The following is a 21,519-nucleotide window of genomic DNA, read 5'->3' on the forward strand; positions in this document are numbered from 1 at the left end:
TCATTTTAAAGTTATGTCACACCACTTCTTTACTTAGAACTGGCCTTCCAATCCTTTTACTGTTTCAGCCTGGAAATCTCCCCATGGCATAACAAGCATTAAAGACCTAAAGTTTGCATGATGTTTCATTTTTTTTGTTCCAGCCTCTTTTCTCCACGGCATCCGGGGCGAGGTGCGGGTGAAGAATTAGGACATTGTACTACTGCTGAATGTCTTGCCCTGATAAATAAATGCACGTGGGGAGGGCAGAGTGAGCCTTTGCTGTGTGGTTTCAGGGCAGATCAGCAGCACTCAGAGGCAGTGCAGGGCTGGAGCAGCAGGGCACTCACCGGTGGCAGGGCAGGGAGTGACGTTGCAGGAGCGGTAGATGGCTCGCTTGCCCGTGCAGTACCTCCCGTTGTTCCTGGGGGCTGGGTTGTTGCAGTGGCGATAGGCAAACTGGACTCCACCCCCACAGGTACGGGAGCACTGTCCCCAAGGTCCCCAGGATCCCCAGTTGCCATGGCTTGAAGCCTGAAAAACACAGGAACAGCAGGAGCTGAGTTCTCGTTCAAGCGTGAATGGAGTTGTTGCCTCAAAGTCACTGCAAATGCTTTTCTCAGCTGAAGGCAACTCCTTCAACTGGTCATTCAGGTCTTAGGAACCTTCCTTCTCCCAGAAAAGTTAATTTCTATCTTTTATTTGCACACTGCTAACATCTCACTTAGGCACTGCGGGTGCAAAGTCAATGCTGAGCCTTGCTCCACACAGCTGCCTTCAGCCTCTTCATGGAATACACCCACATGGACTGCTCTCTTATTTTTTGCTATTCTTACCAAAAAGGCCCCTTAAACTGGCTCAATGGGTGAACTCCCAGAATATATCCATAATGCTAGTCTGAGATTAAATCCAAGTACTGTGATGCATAGGCATTGCTTGGAATTACTGGCAAGAGATGGAGTTGTCAGCTCTGCTACATTGAATACAGTATTGCAAGATCATGCAGAAGTACAGAAATCCATAAAAAAGGGTGTAGAAATCAATTTAAAAAGTGTTATAAAGGCTGTAGCTTGATTTGAATGGCTCCCACAGTTTGCAAATATTTTCACAAAGCTCTACAAGACCACATTTCTTCTGTGGGTGTAACAGAAGGGGCTGCTGTCTACCCAGAGAATTTAGAAGTAGCAGCTATGCTGTGTAGCTGACAGCTCTCATGAGCCTGGGGATTCTTTAGATGTATAAAGGAGACAGGGGTTTTCTGTCACTTTTCCATCCAGAAGTTATATTCTGGATTAATTTCAACTGGTTTTTTCTTCATTAGAATTGAGGCCCTGGATGAGGGCTGTAAGTTAAACATGGAGATGTGATTTATCCTGCTTTCCATGCTAAGTCACAAAGCCATGTCCTGATAACTGTCATTTACTGAATGTGCCAATCACCTCCTCTGAAAGGATTTCCACTGTTCCAGGAATGAAGGCTTTCCTTAATGAAGAAAATACACTTCCTGAACCTCCAGCAGCATTTTTCCTACATCCCTCACCAACAGCACCCAATTACATGCAGCTGACAGCTCTCATGAGCCTGAGGATTTTTCACTGGAAGCACAAACTTTTCTGATCCAGAAGTTATAATCTATATTAATTTCATCAGCTCTTTGTTAAAAACCAAGGCAGCTTTCAGCCCGCCTTCCACACCACAAAACCACCACCTCCGACGGATCCCCCCGCCTTACCGAGTAATACTTCTTCTTGGTTTTGTCCACGCATTTCCCTTGCAGGCAGATCCTCCCTTTGCCACAGGGGGTTCCCTCCACTGCAGGCAGTTTCTTGGTGAGGCAGACCATCTGTCCCTGGCGCACCACGGCGCACCAGAGGCGCGCGCACACGTCCATGCCGGGGCACACGCTGTACTCGGCGCCGAACGCCAGCTTGCACTGCCGGATGGCGTCGTACGTCTGTCCCGGCAGCTCCTCGGGGCCTGCCATGGCCTTCCTGGGCTGGTCCAGCAGGCAGTTCCCTGCAGCAGCAATGGTATGCGTTCAGGTTGTGACTAGCTTCTCTCATTGTCCCCTCCATGCAGAGGGGAAGGGGCAGCTGGGAGCAAGACAAAGCGAGCCCAGGGCAAGGCAAAGAGAGCCCAGGGCAAGACGAAACAAGCACAGGACAAGCCAAAGAGAGCCCAGGGCAAGCAAAAGAGAGCCCAGGGCAAGCCAAAGAGAGCCCAGGGCAAGCAAAAGAGAGCCCAGGGCAAGCCAAAGAGAGCCCAGGGCAAGCCAAAGAGAGCCCAGGGCAAGCAAAAGAGAGCCCAGGGCAAGCCAAAGAGAGCCCAGGACAAGCAAAAGAAAGCCCAGGGCAAGCCAAAGAGAGCCCAGGGCAAAACGAAACGAGCCCAGGACAAGCAAAAGAGAGCCCAGGGCAAGCCAAAGAGAGCCCAGGGCAAGCAAAAGAGAGCCCAGGGCAAGACGAAACGAGCCCAGGACAAGAAAAAGAGAGCCCAGGGCAAGCAAAAGAGAGCCCAGGGCAAGCAAAAGAGAGCCCAGGACAAGCCAAAGAGAGCCCAGGACAAGCCAAAGAGAGCCCAGGACAAGCCAAAACGACCCCAGGACAAGCCAAAGGGAGCCCAGGACAAGCCAAAACGAGCCCAGGACAAGCAAAAGAGAGCCCAGGACAAGCCAAAACGAGCCCAGGACAAGCAAAAGAGAGCCCAGGACAAGGCAAAGAGAGCCCAGGACAAGGCAAAGAGAGCCCAGGACAAGGCAAAGAGAGCCCAGGACAAGGCAAAGAGAGCCCAGGACAAGCAAAAGCAGGGGGGCAGCCAAAGCAGCATGGGGAGGGCAAGGAGAGGAGCTAGTGAAAACATCAACCCATAACATTCATGGGGGGGCAAGGAGAGGAGCTAGTGAAAACATCAACCCATAACATTCCACCCCTTATCCCATATCATGATCATTGACACACGATTGGGATACACACTCACTAAACACAATATGAAAACTTCCTCTGACTTGCTCAAAACATCAACCCATAACAAGCAAGCACAGCTGCTCTTTATTCCCTTTTTTCCTGCTTTATTCTTTATTTATAGTCAGTTTTCCCTGCAGTGCTGCTGTTGGGGTCAGGTGGAAAAGTTGCTTGTCACCTGCTGACTTTCTGACCCCGCTGCTGAGCTGCCTGTTCCCAGCTTGAGGGGTAAATGAGTTTTAGCCAGGTCCTTTTGGGCTTTCAATCCTTATATAAGACTTGTATACAAGAAGTCTTGTACACAAGACTTGTATACAATACTCTGTGCTATTTTTTGGTTTGTGATTTAAGCAGTGAGCAAGACTCGTGTAAGACTCAGTTGTCATTAGAGTTTTAAATAAGGATGTCAGAAATAGTAAAGCAACTAAAGGGATGCCAGAAAAATCAAAAAGCACAGACAAAACAAGATCAAAAAATAGAAATTTCTACCAGGCCAAAGGAAAAATATAACCTGCCTATCAAAATTAATGCTGGCACTAAAGCTGGATTGCATTTTTCTTCTAAGGAGTGATACTTGGCTGCTTATAGAACTAGTTTGAAAAGGGTTATCCATTTTATACAAAACCCCATAAATAACAGCAAGAAAAAATTGCAAGAATGTGAAGATTTGTAGATGTATTTTAAGGTCTGTAGTGGTCAAGATTTGTCTGGCACACCCTAAAAATGAGAATTCACATTTATGTTCTAGGTATCTTCTGATAGCTGGGCTTTTTTACTATTGAAAACCTCACTTGTTGACATGCAGAAGTATTTATTCAGTGTAACCTCTTTTACACTTCATGAAAGGCATATGTGGTCTGGGCAAGCTTCACTCATCCTCAGCCAAAATAACTCACTGCAATTTACCTCACTTTGGAATCCACACCAGTGTTCTTCACTTGCATTACAGCTGAAAAAAGCCTATCTATAAAATCCTCACTATTTACACAAAATGGAATAGAATTTCAAGCTATGGCAGGGAGTCTAAGCAAACCAAATACTCCATTTCTCAACAGCTTCAGTTTTCCTTCCAAAACACACACTTACTGCAACTGTTCTGCCCTTCTAAAGACCAATGCCAATTAGCCAAATTAGCCAAAAATTCTTTCTGCATGATGACTTGCAACCAAAAACTCTGTCTTGTTAAACCTGTTCCATTTGCTGACCCTGATTTACCCTAGCCATATATTTAATCTGGATTATGCTGAATTTTTAATGCAGACAAAGTGTGTCAATGCTAGCTGCCATGATATAAAGATAATTAAAAAATACCCTGCATTGTTGCAATGTAAAATATTAGAGACATGATGAGGAGTAAGGAAGCACCTATATTTTTTCCTAGAGTTTCTGGATATAGTTTGGAAAAGTTCTGGCAAAAATAGACTGTGTAAAAGTAAATAACAGTGGAAATCCTTTTTCATATACCTTGTAAGGAAATGTGAGGGCAGTGATGGGAAGGCTGTAACAAGTCAATATTCAGTATTATACACTGCTTTTGTACCTATGCTGAAGTTAATCAAAGAGCTGTTTTTCAGTATTTTACAACACCAGAATAACACTTCGACTGGAAATACAAATTAAGAGAACAAGGAGAGAAAAGTCTCATCCTTGCATATATTCATCTGTCAATCATTTCAGTTAAAACTTGTAACAAACAGGTTTCTCAAGCTCACACAGCAAAGATTCTGCATTTCATCTCAACATTCACAGCATATACACACTGCTGCTCCCATTTTTTTTTGTCCTGGGCACCAAAGACCATCTTTGTGCCCTGGAATAGAGCAACATTGTTGGCTGATGACAGTGCTAATTAAGCCATCTCATTATCTCTCTCAATGCTATATGTAATATATCTTGGGGGAAGGAAAAAAAAAAAGGCAGAACAAGATCTGTGCAGGAAGCAGATAAGCAGGATGTAAATTAATTAAAATACAGACAGTCCTTGTTCCAGGTTGCACAGAGCACTGGGACTGAACACACCAAGTCCCAAGCAACCCTCCCACAGCCTGGTGGTTGGCATGACAATAAAGGCAATTAGTACCTTTGGAAAGGCTTTGCTAAAAGCAGATGGATATAAATGTCACTCCTCTGGACACAAACCGAGCCTTTTCTTCCTAAATGTCAAACTGTTGTCTGGGGTCATCTCGTGAGTGTGAAACAAATGGTGATGTCATGACAGAGCTGTTTATTGTTCTCAGGAGACAGGGAATCAGCACCTGGATCCTCCCCCAGCCCCCTGGCTGACCTTGGACCAGCCTTTTCTGTTGGGATTTCCTCATGTCATGCTGGTGTCTGCACTGCACTCAGCTGCCAGGTGCTCCACTGCTGAGGAAAGTGAGTTAGGGTGTCATTTAGCACCACTCATTAACAGTGCTGCTGAGGCCACTGACTGCCAAATCAAGTTTGCAAATCATTTGAAGCCAAATCATTGATTTCATGGACAGGGTTCCTGTTCTGTTAGGAGGGATCTGTGATTTAAAATAAGTAACTGGGAAATTATAAACTTCTACAGGAAAGAAGATAGTTACTCAGAAAAGGTCTCTGAAGGGCTGATCCATCAAGAAAAGATTCCTTAAATATGATGTATTTGGAATCACACCAATAGCATCAGTAATAAAATTAATTCCCAGAGAACTATGAACCTACTTGACAAGAAATTCAAATTTTCTATTAATAATTTCACCATGTCAATAACTCTTGAAGACCACACACCTAAATGATAGCTACTCATGAACTGAGGAGAAATCAGTTCCTTACACTCTCTGAGAAATCTTTCATGGATGGTGGGAGAGTTACCTCAGAAACTCAAAAGGGAAAGTTCTCTTCATTTGTGGAAACTAATTTGGTAATATTAAGTCAATGCCAGAGCAATATGGACTATAAAACAGGATACTACAGATTAATAGAGCTAATAAAATCGAGAGAAAAAATTAAGTCATTCAGAGAAAAATATTTCAGAGAGCACTGAAATCAAACGACAAAATATTTAAAAGCAAACCTTTACATTCAGCAGACACACCATACTTTTTATCCATAAGCATTTTGGTTGCCATAACAACTTGATCCATTCACTCAATTATGTCATTTTTATCTCAGCATTTTGGAATTTGAGTGGTTTGTTTAATAACTGCAGTTGCTTTGGGAGCACAGTGAAGACTTTAAAATCCATTAAAGAGTGAAGTTGAAGACTATGCTTTTCTATTCCTACTTTTGGAAAACTAAATTGTTGTCCTTATACCCCAAGGCTTAAATGTCATATTTAGCAAATAAGCTGCCATAAAATGTTCTGATTAAAATCTACAGATTGCCAGTAAAAAGTGCCATGTAGCTGACAGTGGGAGTGATAACACATACCATGGCCATCATCAAAGAATTCTGTGATAGTTGCTGAAGTGCACTTGGACCAGGGTTTGGAAGCATCAATGCTGGTCAGAATGGAGGACATCAGACGTTTGTCTTCCATGGAGCCAAAGTTCTCCTCACAGAACTTGGAGTCGTCATGGGAAAGCCCAAGCAAGTGCCCTGTGGAAAGGAATCAAATAAATAAAATTATATGATTATCCAGAGTCTACCAGCTGGAGCTCACGGCCATGTGAGGGAACTGCACTCCTGTATATTCATCAACTGACTTCTTACAAAGTCTTACAAAGTTTTTCTAAATCACCTTCAGTAAGAAAAACTTTGTGAAAATGTTCTGCAACTGTCTAGAAAGGTGCTACATCTTTTTAAACAGCTAAAAACAAAAAGTATTTATGATGCAACTAAACAAAGGCTAGAAGAATGAATGGGAATAAAGCTGCAGAGAGCTGAAATTGAACTTAATGCTCAGAAGCCAGAAGTTGATTAATGAGATATGCAGGGCTAAACCAAGAGTGCTTTAACAATAAGAACAGGACCACCCATCTAAGCCACTGCAGAAAAAAAGACTCATGTCCTGAAAGGGACACATTCTGCAGGATTTGGCCTTTTTTCAGGTAAGTAAAACCATTTTTGTTTGGCAATACTTCCTCTATAAGACCAGATAATGTTGTTTCTGTGCTGCACTGAGACACTGAGTATCAGGAGATTCATGTCAAGTGTCATTCTGATACAGCACTACATACACAGACTTGCTCTGAAGAGATAACAGCTTTGCTTCATTTCAGACAAATGCTGGTGTTGAGCAAAACAATCCACTGCTAAGATTATGATTCCTCTGACAAGAGCAACCAAATAATCAGTGCACCACTTCTAACCCACAGAGCAAATTCTCTCCAAGTGGGCTGAGCATTTAATACTTTGTATTTACATTGTATTTACTGATCCAAAACAGCTCATAGTTGTAGAAACTACCTCACTGCAGAATGTTTGTGAAATAAGGCAATGAGGATTTCCAAGTGGAAAAGGAGTTTAATTTCTGAGCCTTTGCCTTGGTACTGAACAGCCCTGGGTGAATAAAGAAAAGCTGGAGCACTGATCCAAAGAGTTTGGCTGATTAACATCCCATCAGCTCTGGTTCAGATGGGATATGAATGATTGCTGGGTGCACACCAGCAACTTGGAGATGTCATTTTTCAGAGTGCTCAGTATTTTACAGCAGCATTCAGCACTGCCCAGAACTCTTCAGTGCTGCAGGGCAGAATTCCAGTTTGCCACAGCCCCTGGGAGCACTCTGCAGCACCTCACCCATGGAAGATGCACTTTTGTTCTCCAGACAAATCCCTTATTGCATAACTGTACTTCACTCTTCAGAGCTGTTCATTTTCTGCTAAGCACATCCCATACAAGTACATAATTAAACAATACAGTGCACATATTCACAGGCCTATTAATGCTTCTGCAGCTTGACTTTCTCTGCTACCTATGACATCTTTCTGTTTTCTCCTCCATAGAGACAAATAATAAAATATCCTTTAGCTATGAGGAAGCTTGCAGGTAAATTTCAAGCTCTCCACTTTGAGCAGAGAGACTGAGGATTTCTTCATAGCACTGTTGCAATTTAGCCTCCCTCCTCAGAAAAAGGCTGGACAGCTTCTGTGGAGAACTTGAGAGTAAATAAATAAAATGAAATGCTTCTCAGGCCACTGTTCAGCACAGAACATTTCATCCCAAATACTTTGGCAAAAGCAGAGGAATCTGAAACAGGGTCATCTCCTGCAAAGTGTCAGGCTACTGAATTCACCTTTAATTAGAGAGCAGCATAACTTCTCTGCTTTACACTGATAAATGGGGTGAGCTGAGGACACACCTCATTAGCAGCAACTACTTTGTCATATTAAATCAGGCCATTGTTCCAGTGCATGACAAGAACTAAGTCACTTACTTGGCAGACTTCAGCCTTCTGGAGGAGAAGCTTCCCAAAGTATTTGTGAATCTCCCTTGTTATGCTTAAAATTTTCAAAAGTAATTTTAAGAAGCCATCGTGACAAGGAAAGAAGCAGTAAGTAGTGAGTAATTCCCAAAATACATAATTCTGATTGTCAGTATTTGGGCTTTTAAATTAGCCACCAGTGATGTCAGTAGGGATAACAGCATTAAATATATGGATTTTAGCTCTCCATACTGATTTGCCAGTTAACTTTCTAAGCAGTGGGGTGACAAACACATTCACTTACAAACACTGTGAATGCAACTCTCTAAGGATTTTATGGAGCTAAAATTCCTAATTCTTACCACAACCTTAATTTCTCCCTGTCCTAACTTTGCCTTTTAAGGTCCTCTGACCAGACTTAGAAGAGATTATAGCATATGACAAACTCCCAATGATGCTGAAATCTGGTTTTGCATTTCATTAAAAAGAATCAAAATCCAAAAATATCACAGGGCTGTGTAATCTCTAAACACTGCTCGGCTAAGTTTTGCTCTTTTTAGCACAGAAGTGAGAACATCAAAGTCCTTTAACACCTGTACCCTTCATCTTTTTGCATCCAAAAATTAAGGAACAGACCCTTTCTTTCTTCAGGAAGTTTCTCCCACCACCCCTCACATGCAGATGTTGTGACAGGACATTAGGGTGGTTTCTGGCATTTTCTGGTGGGGTACCTCCCTTCCAAATTGCAAAGGTTGATCCTCCAAGTGACCTGCATGGAAGCAGAGCTCTGGAGAAAGCTCTGGCCAGAAGTGAAGACTCGAGGAATACAAATCTTCCAAAGGCAGCTTTCAAAAACAATGCCAATTTTAACCCCACCCCATTTTGTACCAGTACAAACGTCAAACCAAGCTATTGAAGGAAAAGAAAAGGCTCCCAGCAGCTGTGCAAAATGATGACTGACTGAGAATGGGACTGTAGATCATCTGCTGTTTTCTACTTAATGAAGCATCTTACTGGTGCTGACAGTTCCCACTGAGTGAAAATGACATAATATAATTTTACCAGCAGGATGGTGTTTAGTTAAGTTATGCTGTAGGAATGCATGAAATGGTGAAGGAAGCAGATGGAGAGGAGGCAAGGTTTGCCCTCTTGTAGCTGAGGATGCTTGTAAATTCATCCCAAACTCCAAAAAAACCAATGACCCAAATGGAGTGACATCCTCCCCTCACAGGCCAACACCTGCTACAGCCCAACAGAAAATAAAACCTGCAAGGGGTTCAAAATTGATCCTTATGCAGGAATGGGGGGCATATCCCTAATCCAATGTGGGAATACTTCAGAGCAATTATGACAAGTCAGTGAAAACTTCCACCCTCTCCAAGGATCAGGAGAGCCCTGCAGGGAAAGCAGGAGTGCAGCAGAGCTGTGGGGATGTGTGGTGAAGCAGCTCTCATTCCCAGGAACACTGGGAAGCAAACCAGAATCACAGAATATCCTGAGCTGGAAGGAACCCACAGGGATCATCCAAGTCCAGCTCCTGACCTGGCACAGGCCAGCCCCAAGAATCCCATCCTGTGCCTGACAGCATTGTCCTAACACTTCCTGAAGTCTGGATATTTCTAGTTTTTCTTAAAAAAACAGTTCTAGACTATCTGCAGAGGTTCTCTGAGTGAACAGCATGGAAAATTACTCTGCTGTCATACATTTCTAACTGGTATTTCAAGCATTAGAAACAAGACAACAGAAAATATCCACAACATACAGCAAGCCAAGGTGGGTCTCCTGGAAAAAAGCCACCAATCCCTGCTTATGGACAAGAACTTGGACAGCATGTTGGAGCAGCTCTGGCACTCCATCTGACCACAGGAGACATGCAAGGTGACACAGCAGGCTAAAAAATGCTGCAGGCATTGTAATTTGTTTTGTCAGAGAAGCTCAGATCAGATGAAGCACGTTTGCCAGTGAGGTCATGCCTTTCACCTCATTTCCAGCTGGGAAAACTGGGGAGCAAAAGGTCAAGAGATTTGCCCCAGGTTCCCCTGTGAGTCAGTGGCTCAGGAAGCTCCTGGCTCAACATTCCTTGGGCTAATCACCAGCCCAGACCTTCTGCATTAGGCTCCTGCTCTCCCCTTGGCTAAACAAAGACTGCATGTGGGAACTCTGTCAAAATAAAACCATTTCTTCTGGCATGGGCTGTTTTTCTAACTGCTGTGAGTATCTGACTCCTTCTTGAGAACTTCATGCTGGTATCACTCAGGAATCCTCCTGAAGTCATGATGGACCTAAGCAATAACAATTAATAAAGTTGGTGGTTTTTTTCGTAAACAGATGTGATTTGAATTACACAAGCTTACCAAAAATTGCATAGAATATAAAAATGGCCATTCCACTTTTAAATTTTTTTTTATATTTTTTTCCTTGAACTTTCCTGCCAGTTTTCTTTTCTTTGACTGCTATCACTCACTTATTAAAGAAAAAGAATTTAAGAAAAATCTCTCTTTTAAATCTCCAGCCCAGAGGCAGTTTTTAATATTTCTGGCTTAAAAGAGTTCTTCAGACTCAATGAAACAATAGTCTGGAGTGCAGCTTCATCTCAGGAGCAGACATTAAAAAAAAAACCCCAATCAGACATTCACCCACCAGTGGTGCAGACTTTACACAAAACAAACCTGTGCTGAGCTGGCTTGTTGTAACAGACTTGTGGGAGATCACAGACACATCACCCTGTCAAATGTGGGCCAGGCAGAGACCACTGTGCCCACACAGACTTTATAAATAATCATTAAAGAGATGTGGCATTGGAGGTCCACACTGCACTAATTAATGGGGCATGTAGAAGAGAAATGTTCATTTTGATGAAGAAGCAGGAGATGGTGACACCTATTTCACACCTGTTTAACTCAAGAGGAACTTGGAAGGACACAATCCCCAGCAGCTCATGGTAAATGAATGAACTCTGTGGGAGTACACAGTGCAAGAATGTAAAAATGGCATTTTCTGCTGCACCAGAAGTCTCCCTCCACAAAAACAACATTATTGTATTGGTATTATCTACCTATAAAGGAAAGTAATCCCTACTTTACCCTGGAGGCCCAGGCTGAACACAGAACTTCTTTTAGGATCATAAAATCAGAGATCACTTAGCTTGGTTGGAAAAGACCATTGAGCACAACCATAAACCTAACACTGCCAAATCCACCACTAAATCAGGTCCATAACATATTTCTGATAATGACTGCTGTGAAATATTAGGCAAAACACAAAGTTTTACAGTTTGCTTTAAGCACCATGTCTGCTGCAGGTGGAATGATGATATATTTTATAGAACTTTACAAGTTACTAAAAATATTGCTGGGCAAGCCAAGAATTTTTATTCAAAATTTTAGCCAGCAACCTTCTAAACAGCTGATATTTGCTTTCTGAGGCATGAGCTTAATTTTCTGCCCCACCTTCAGCTCTTGTGAAGGCTTAGCTTTGTCTGCCCACCTTTTCTCTTAATCAAAAGGGGTATGTTCATGAAAGCTTAATTTGAGAGCTCTTGCAAGCAGAAGTCAAGATAGAACTTTGAAAAAAGATTCAAAGAGGAGGAATCAAGCAATTTTCCTGATGTATGTCAGCAGAAAAGACTTGGATGAGTGTACTCTCTGGTTTTTGTGTTGCTTAAAGAAAGCAAATCTGCCTAATTATGATTATCTGGATATTTGCCTAAACTTCATCAGCCATGAAGGAAACATGAGACTCACAACCTCCACTGTTTTTCTCATGTGGCTGTGAGACTCTGTGCCCTTGGCAATGAATCCCCCTTGAAATGAAAGGCTCCAGGAGATTTGTAGCTGTCAGGTCTGAAGCTTGTCTTTATCTGCTTTATCTTGACAGCCTCAAAAATCAAAGGGCTGCATGTTCAGCAGAACATGCAAAGAAAAGATTGCTGCATTCAGTTACTCTTGAGTGTACACAAAATGACTGCATGTGGTAAAACAAGGAGTGGGAGGATTTTTTGACTCTTCTAGGGACATCAAAAGACTCCTTTAAGTATCACACACGTTGTTCTCAGTTTCATTTGTTACTGAAGAAGTCAGAATGAGAGTTTGCTGTAAGTTAGACATGGCAATCCTTCCTCAGTTGCCTGCAGCTCAAACACAGCTCAGGCTCTCAATAAACAGCTCCAATCCACTCAGAGTTCATGGAATTCTGATGGACTTCAGTAAACCACATGAGCAGGAATGCCAGGAGCAATACCTCACTGCTAAAATGGCTTTTTTTACAGAAAACGATGCTCTCTAATACATTCTGCTGATGGCACTTGTGACACTTTTGTCCTCAGTGGTGACAGAGGCCTCAGAAGATGCCATGCTGGAAAAGATTTGGTATTAAATCACTTAATCATCCCTTAATATATGAGGGTGGTGAGACCCTGGCACCAAGGTCAGCTTGAAGCAACCTCCAATTGTGGAAGGTGTCCCTGCCCATGACACAGGGAGGAACTGGACCATTTTTAAGGTCCCTTCCAAACCAAAGCATTCCATGATTTTCAAGCTTTAGTTTCTGTGCAGTCCCTTGGTTGCAGGCATGACACAGCCCAGCTGTGAAGGATGTTGTGATAACTCCTCATAACCACAGAAAATGATGCTGAGCAGAGACCTTGAAAAGGCATCCTGTGCATCCCTCTGCCCTGGGGTAGGATCAGCATCCCCTGAGCCACAGCTGCTTTGACCAGCTGGCTCCTGTGAACCTCCAAACCTCCCCAAGCACTTCAGCCCTGCCCTCCACTGTCCTGCTTAGAGGATTTTGGCTAATGCTTAAAGAAAATCTCCCCTGCTGCAACTTCAGGCCATTACCCCTCGTGCTGTCCCAGGTGGACATGGGGAATGATTTATTATGCAAATTTTTGCAGCAATATTTTAAACATATTTGAAGGCTGCTTTTATCCCACCCTTTGGCCTTCCCTCCCTCAAAGTCACATGTGAAAGATAAAAGGAAACTAATGAACAAAGGTTTAATTAGTTCCACGTAGCAATGCTACAGCTACAGCCTAAAAATAAAGTCCTTGGAAAGAACATCAGTAAACCATATTACTCAGGAGGACAGAAGGAGTAATTGCATGCCAGAGTGTTTGTGTAACAGAGGAGTAGGAACATTGCAAAAGGTCAAATGAACATTATCACTGAGAAAAAAGGCTGTATTGCCTCTTTTTAAAAAAAATTAAGTTTCTCAAGATTGATGGAAAGAACAAAGATAGATATAATTTAAGGAGTTAGATCCATGTAACTCCCACTGATCTGAACTGGAGCCTGCTTGAAGGCTGCTTTTGTATTTAAGGACTAGATCAAAACCCAGGAGACTCTAGATCAAAACTCAAATTTAATTCTTGGCTTTCCCTGGGATTCCCTTTGTGATTTGGGGAAATTCCCTATTGATAAAACAAGCAGTAGCTCAACTCAGATCCCCCTGAACTCTTCTCATTTTGCTTTTGTGGATGGCAAACTGTTTAGGGTGGTGGTATGGCTGTGCCAAAGCACAGTGGGACTCCAGCACAAACTTCTGCCCATGACACAGCACCAGGCTGCAAAACATGGATATATCCCATCACAAAATATGTCAAATGTCATTCCAGCTGACTGACTGTGCCTGTTGCTGATGCTGGGTCATGCTGATCTTCACTTGTTTCTAATTCAGCACTGTCAAAGCAACAAATCTGTGATCCAAAAGTCCAGAGTATCAGAGTGCAAATCTCATTGTTTTTTGCTTCCTGATGGTTATTTTAATAAGGGATACATGGAGAAGCAATGTAGTGCTGCCCAATGAAAAACATTAAGTAAACTGTTGAGATTATGGGCAATCTCAGGTTCTTTAATGCTCTCCTCCACATCTCCAAGAGGCAGGGAAATGCATGAAGCAAGGAAACATCTTTTTTTTTTCAGACAATAGACTGCTGACAACAAAGGCTTGGAGAATGCCAACATACTCCCAACTGACAGCAGCATGTCTCCTGCAGGAAAATAACCAGATATGGATTTACTGTTGGTGGCTGGATGTCTTGGCAAGCTGTGATTTCAAAATACCATCTATAGTACGAGCTCTGCTCCCCTGTATTCTGAGGAGAAACTGGGTGATCATATTCAAAGTTACAAGGTTTCTTTCTGGCTTTTTTGTTGCATTATCCTCTTTTTTTTTTTCCATTTGACACTGGAGACAAGCTATTACTGATTTTCCTACATACAAGTAGGGCAAGATTCAGGTCCTACCTTATCAATTTTTGTATAAAGATCTCCACCTCTTATAAGAATTTGGTTGCATCTATTCCTTCCTGTGCTCTCCTTCACAGGCCTGTGGAGGTTTTGCCTGCTGCTGCTCATTCATTCCCTCCCCCTCAAAAACCACTGGTCAAAATCCACCTATTTTATCTGAAATAAATAAAACAAACACCTCACAGGTGATGTGGCAGAAACCCTGGTGCTTTTTGGCTTCCTGTGCACCAATCCAACCTGAGCCTCTGGGATGTGCATCCTCCTGATGGGTTGAGCTGCAGTTCAATTTACTTTGGTTGCCTTCCAGAGAGAAAAATCCAAGCCTGGAAAATGCTCTTGGATCCTTCAGGGGGAAAGGAAGAACATTCAGACCCCCTGGAAATCACAGTGAGGACACTCTGAGTGAGGATCAAGTCCATGTTAAAGATGCTGCATCTGCTCCCAACACACAAAAAGTGGTGAGAGTGACTCTGCTTCATTCTTGACCTTCCAGCTGACAGAAAAGAACATCTGGGGCTCACAGCATCCCCTCTGACTGAGGAACTGAGCCACTGTAAAATTAAAGTTACACCCTGCCCACAGGACAGGGGAACTTGGGAGATTTCTGGATTGTAGGAAGAAATCTGGTCTCCAAAAAAAACAAAGCAAGGTTTTCCCCAAAGTGCTTAACTAAAGGGTATCCATGCCACACTTTTATTTTTCATCCTTTTTTGACCTTTGATTTAATTTAAGTACTCAAGCAATTTTAGCTGTGTTTTCTTCTCAGCTTCTCCCACTTCAGGCCACACACACAAAGATCATTCTGTGACTTGACACCCCTCCTTTCTTAAAAACTTCTGGTGAGGAGGAGAAAAAAGAGGATGTTATTTTAAACAGCCTCAGACTAGAGGTTTTATGTCCATTAGAGTTCTTATTTATTCATTTCAATTCATGCCTTTTTTACATTGAAAATTATAGTTTTTAGAGATTCCTGTAAATGCCTAGGTATGAAAATGGCCTTTCTCCAAAATGTGCTTCTAGATCACCAAAAATAATTCACTTTTGCTTATATTTTCTCTGTGTGGAATTCAAGGTAACAATGTGAATGTTTGCTGCTCATCCCTATCTTTACTGATCTGTGTTCTTTCATTTCCAATCTACCTAAAAATGTATTTACTGCTGATAAAAGGGCAGGAAAGACATTGCTCTCCTCTTCATGGACCAGATCCATCAACAAGAGGGCTCCTCTCCCAACCCTACCCTTTGAGCTTCAGCAGAGACATCACTTCTGGGTGCAAGGGACACAAGCAGTGTCCCCAGCACCCTGGCTTTGGCTGGCAGGCTGTTTGCCATTTAACACTTCCCAGGTTTGGGATAGCTCATTCACAGCACCCACATCCACACCCCATGTCAATCTGTCTTTCCACACTGCTGTAGCTCTTTCTAAAGGCACTGGATTAGTGATTTTGGAGGATTTTTTCTTTTACTGTGACATTACTGCTTACTGAATTAAAATTTCTGCTTTAGGGACTCATCCTGCCACTGTTTTCATGTTTTCATGCAAAGCCTGATCCCTTCTCCAGCCACTCCTGATGGAATTCCTTTGCAGAGCTGTAGGAGGAGCAGGGTTAGGATCACTTGTCACTGAAGAGTCAGGTCATTTTCCATCCTTGGTGATCTCTGTTTCCTCAGCCATATGTATAAGGCACTCAGATCTCAAACTCTACCTGCAAGCTCCTTGAAAATGGAACCACTGCAATGATATTCCCAAAGCAAACTTTACTTTGGTTTGGCACGAGGTAGAAGGCAATTCAGCAGCTGGCTCTCTGTGAAAGTTCTCCTTTCCCTGTTATTTCCTTCCAAGAATATTTTCTTAAAAGGAGAAAAAAAAGAACATTCTCCACTTTCAAATTGCTGTTCACTCCCCAAAGCGAACAGCCCTTATAGCAAATGTATTTCCAGTGAACACAGTTCACAAGACATCAGTAAATTAAACATGATCAAGATGGCAGCAGTCTGTCTTGAAGAGATATATCATGACAGAAGCAATATCCCAGGACACAGACTTTCTTCTGTCACTAATTCTAGCTTAAACCCTTCTGAAGGGTACTTGCAAGGCACCTAATTTAATTACTGTCCACTGATGTGGAAACTGAAACAAAGTTAAACAGGTTTATACTATTTCACTTATTACAGGATTCATAAATGTCCTTACACTCACAAGGAAACTAGAATTATTTTGGGTTTTTGCCACAAAAACTTTTTTCTGCAGGTAATACAACGAAAAAAAGCTTCCTAACAGCAGCGCATGCAACAAGTTGAAAAATGTGACTTATTTTCCAGTAAATAAGTGCATGCAAATTACAAAGCTTTCTCAGGAGGGCCATGCACTGACATCTCTGGGCAGTAGCAGCAGCTTTTGAATTTTCACTTCAACTGCTGCTTAGAAAGGCCACTGCCAGGGAGGAAACACCTACTGTGCTCCTTCCCCTGCCTTCTGATCCCTTATTAGTTAACCCTGAAGTGCATATGTACACAACCCTAATCCCCAGGCGGGGCTGGGGCCGGGGGTGGGGGGGGGAAATCTGGAATTAATTGCGGGGTATTTGGGTTGCTAATGCAGCTGTTGGGAGTGTTTGGCTTGGCAGGGGAACACACAAGAGGCACTGCATACCAATTTCGTGAGCCACGGTGAAAGCGGCGTGGAGCCCGTCGTCCTCGATCACGGCGCAGCTGCGCTCGGGGGAGCAGATGGTCCCAACGTCTGCCATCCCCAGGGTGTCACAGGAATGGTGCCCACACAAATCCTGCCCGGCAAGGGGAGAAGGAAACACAAAGAGAAAAGAAGGGAAATCGTCACAATGGATTTTTACGACCAGTGGTGACAAGAGGTTAAAGTCGCCTTTGCCAGTGGCAGGACTGGATGAACGGTACCAGCTGAGATGGTAAAAGCACAGCAAGGCAATCCCTGCTAAGGGCAGTGGCAGTATCTGAATGGACTTTAACAGCTTTTGGATACATTCTGTTAGGTAAATTTGTATTTCTGCGATGCTCACGCTTGTATTGAGGTAGGTACTGAAAACATGCTGTGGAAGCATTTCCTTATTGACAATAAAAACAACATTCTCTTTACTGAAGGTAAACCAAGGCACAGAGAAAGCTTCAGTTTCCTGATCAGTCCTTCAACCAGAGATCACTTTTCTTTTCTGAAGCCAATCCTACACTCTCACTTAACAGAAGTGAGATTGTTACATGTGCAACCTCATTCCACATCTGTCAAGCAGTACATTTAATAGTGTGTTACCTAATAATATATCAAGTATTTAGCAATTCTCAGAAATTGCTGAGAGCCAGTGATGTGACAAAGTGCAACATCCCAACAACTTAACCACTTCTCCCATGTGTGGATATGAAAACCATGCAGGTAGCATCAGGTTTTGTCTTTGGTCAGACATTGTGTTTTATCACCAGCAGTAATTCCTCCATGCTTCTGTTGAAGCAGAGGGAAGAATGTTAGTGTCAATGTGCATATATACACATTTTTTGGATGAGAAGGAAGAGTGAGGCCATGCTATTTGGAACTCTTAAACACTTCATTGTGCTGAAATGAAATCATCATTTTCAAGGCATGACAAATGTTATTATCAAAATGATCAAAGAGCACTTTTCCCCCTTCATTTTCAAGATTCTCTTCTACCCTTCAGATCTCTTTCTACAAGAACTTCCTTTTATGAAGCCTTTCATAATTAATCCAAGTAAGAGACACCTTGTAGGAGGCTTCAGAGCAGCAGTGTTCAATGATTATGACAGGTTAGGCAAACTTGGAAATGCACAAGATTCAAATCCCACTGAAGTCAAAGAAAACCACACTGAGTGCACAGATACTGTGACAGAGCATCTCTTTATAAATACAAAAAAAAGAGGAAGAAAAGGTTTTTTTCCCCCAACAAAGAATTTTTTCAAGCTAAAAACACAAAGTAGTATTATATATATGGAGGAGAAAATTCAGGGTCAGTCCTGGCTTCCAGCAAACTATGAATGGGACAAGAAGAGACAGCCTTAAGTTTGAAGTTCAGACTGGACATTAGGAAGAATTTCTTCAGAGAGAGGGTGATTAGATATTGGAAGGGGCTGCCCAGAGAGGGGGTGGAATCACCATCCCTGGAGGGGTTTAAGGGAAGACTGGATGGGCCATGGTATAACAGAAGGTGGTGGTCACTCATAGGCTGGACTCAATGATCTCAGAGATCATTTCCAACATAACTGACCCTGTGATTCTGTGATAGAGCAATGTGATCTGAATCCACACAAGCAGCTGAACTGACATTTTTACATGAGTATCAAAAAGCACATAAATCAGACAGCAGCTTGCTGGAGGAGGGCTAGACAGGTTGACAGGGCCAAAACAGTATGTACTGCATTAATTCAGGCTTTGTCTCTGCATGCAGATTCCATGTCACTCAGTCCTTACATAGGTACTGACATCAGTGCTGCTCCCAGTGTGGGCACAATGGTACCAGCACCCAGATGCCTCATGCCACTCAGGATTTATTCCTATTTGCACACAAAAAGCAGATATGCTGGGAATTTACACCAGCAGGCACAGCCAGACTTCACAGTGATTCACCTAATATAACTAAAAAAACAGAACTTTTCTAAGCAGGCAATCATGTAAGCTTCTGTAGAGCTAATTCTGATGGGATGTATGGAGCACAGAACCATCATCTCACCTCAGCATTTCAAGAGCTGTGCACAGGATTGCATTACAAAGTCTTCCCTAAGTATCAGGGCTGCACCAGAGGCTGGTCCTAGAAAATCCCAGAGCAGGAAAGACATGATTCTCCAAAGTGCTTACATGTAAAATCACCTAGCTCCTCCAACTCCCCATGGACAAGCAGGTATTCTCAGATGCTGTGGGATCAGCCACCCTCAGAAGGAGAGGAGTGCCCACCCTGGGGCAGAAATTGGTGGGCAGTGCTACAGCAAAGCCCTGGTCCCTCAGGACCTAGCAGAGGGGCTTGTACAGGATTCTAGAAACAAGGACAGGAAATATTTTGTGGCAACAGCTCCTTTGTAAGAAGCTGTTATGTGGATGTCTGTGGGTTGCCCATCTGCTGCTAGAGCAGGGCATGCCATGGCTGTGCTTCCAGCAGAGCATGGATTGAGCATCCTGGTTTTCCCTGCCAATTCCAGCTCTTGGTGACTGCCTGAGGATGCTCATATTCAGCTAAGGCTGACATTATCAATAATCATTTAGGCAAATTACTGAGGGCTCCTCTATGTTGTCATTGTGTCACTCACTTCTGTGCTTCTCCTGCCTCTGCATGATTTGAACTGGAATCTATTCCTATGCATAGTATATACTAAAAAAGAGAACTGCAGCCTGTAAGTGGTATCTCTGAGACAAATATTCTTAAAAGTTTGCTTTTGGGCCAATTCACCAATATCTGCTTCCAAACAACCTGCAAGTAATGTTACTGAAAATCATGCCTGCTTAGCCATCAAACATTGGCTATGGATTACTCATTACCAGAATCAAGTTTCATTTGTTTTTGTGCTTTTCTGGGCAGTCCTGGAAAGCAGTCTTCTACTTTCATAAAGTAAACTTTTTGGGAGTACAGTAGAATGTTTTATTTCCCATGAAAATATTTTAATTTTTTGTTAAAAACAGGCTTCAATGTAATGATGCAATCTTAAAAAATCTGTTTGGGTAGCCTCAACTTTTCATACTCCAGCTAAAGCACGAGGCAAGAGGGGACTCGTGATACATAAAATCAGTTTCCAGTGATTATTCCACTCTGTGGTTTTTTTTTTGCTTCTATCAGAAAGTTAACCAGCTACTCAGATCTGGATGCTCAATTGCCTTCAAACAGTGGCAGAAGCCTTAAAGAATGTTTTTTTGATATTTCTAAAGAAAGAAAGCAGCATGGTCCTTGAGCTGCTTTGCAGAAGTTTCAAAACAGAAGAATGACAAGTAAATGCATTTGCTATGCAGGAGGCAAGAGATGTTAAGGCTTAAGTTTTGGCAAAGGAATGGCTTAGTAAAACTAAGCTGTACATCACAAGTCTAGTAGTTAATTAGACAGCTCATTAGAGGCCAAGTTTTCTTGGCATTCTAAATCCATCAGGAGCAGCTGGCTGGCTGCCATGTATACATGGCCTTGTTGTGAAGGGAGACAACTGTCACCATGTCCTGCCTGGAGCAGAACACATTTCACCTGAAATGTGTTCTACAATATGTTTCAAAACAAGAATAAACTGTTCAGTGAAACCTGGTATTGGGTCAGAGCCCACTGACCAGATCCAAAACATGATGTGAGCACCAACGTGGAGTTAGGTGGGATTTAAGGGCAGAAGAACAGATCCTAAGGTTTTCTGAGTTATCTACCCCTCACAGGGCTTGCAGTTGGGACCCTGTGGGCCCCAAAGTGCCACAGTCCCACAGCCTGGAACAGCTGGGCACTTTGCTTATTGGGGTTCAGATGTTTCATGTTTCTCCACCTTTGTCCTGAAGGAAGCCAAACCTATAGAGAAACACAGCTAAAACCTTCACAGTTCTGTTCACTGCTCTTCTGTGCCCTTTGCAGCAGCTCATCAGCCAGAGCTTCTTCCCAGTAAGAATGTGATCCAGCTACATATTCCTGCCAGCTAGAAGCACATTTTTTAGGGCTGTATGGTCTACACCAAGCTCCTGCCATGCACACAGGGAGCTGTGGCTCCTCCTGGAGCAGCCCCGAGCCCAAGGTTTCTCTAGCCCAGGCTGCAGCTGAAGTGCAGGCAGTGAAGGGATCCAATTTTTGCTCATCCTTCTCTTTTCCCACTGAACAATCTGTGGTAAATCTCAGAAACAGCCTCCTCTCTGTGCCTGAGGAACCCAGACCACCTCACTCCAAGCCCTGCACTCCACTCAGCAGCTTCAGGTCACGATTCCTCATTCTCACCAAATGAATTATTCACTAAACTTTGGTCAGAGGGGTGGAAAGTTTCCTTAACACCTGGAACAGCTTACAACCTGCTGGTTAAG

General features: G+C 42.9%; 1 protein-coding gene across 1 annotated transcript in view; it reads right to left on the minus strand.

Annotated features, from left to right (window-relative positions):
• The window catches only part of ADAMTS5 (ADAM metallopeptidase with thrombospondin type 1 motif 5), a 35,955-nt gene that overhangs the window by 8,673 nt on the left and 5,763 nt on the right, over nucleotides 1-21,519 (minus strand). The window contains exons 2-5 of the mRNA XM_079321389.1: nucleotides 17,170-17,302; nucleotides 6,333-6,500; nucleotides 1,712-1,995; nucleotides 330-513 (exon numbers count right to left, since the gene is read on the minus strand). Of these exons, the coding sequence (XP_079177515.1) occupies nucleotides 330-513; nucleotides 1,712-1,995; nucleotides 6,333-6,500; nucleotides 17,170-17,302 (769 nt within the window). The remainder of the gene's footprint in view (nucleotides 1-329; nucleotides 514-1,711; nucleotides 1,996-6,332; nucleotides 6,501-17,169; nucleotides 17,303-21,519) is intronic.

This window comes from Erithacus rubecula (assembly GCF_903797595.1).
Source record: "Erithacus rubecula genome assembly, chromosome: 1".
Classification (NCBI taxonomy): domain Eukaryota; kingdom Metazoa; phylum Chordata; class Aves; order Passeriformes; family Muscicapidae; genus Erithacus; species Erithacus rubecula.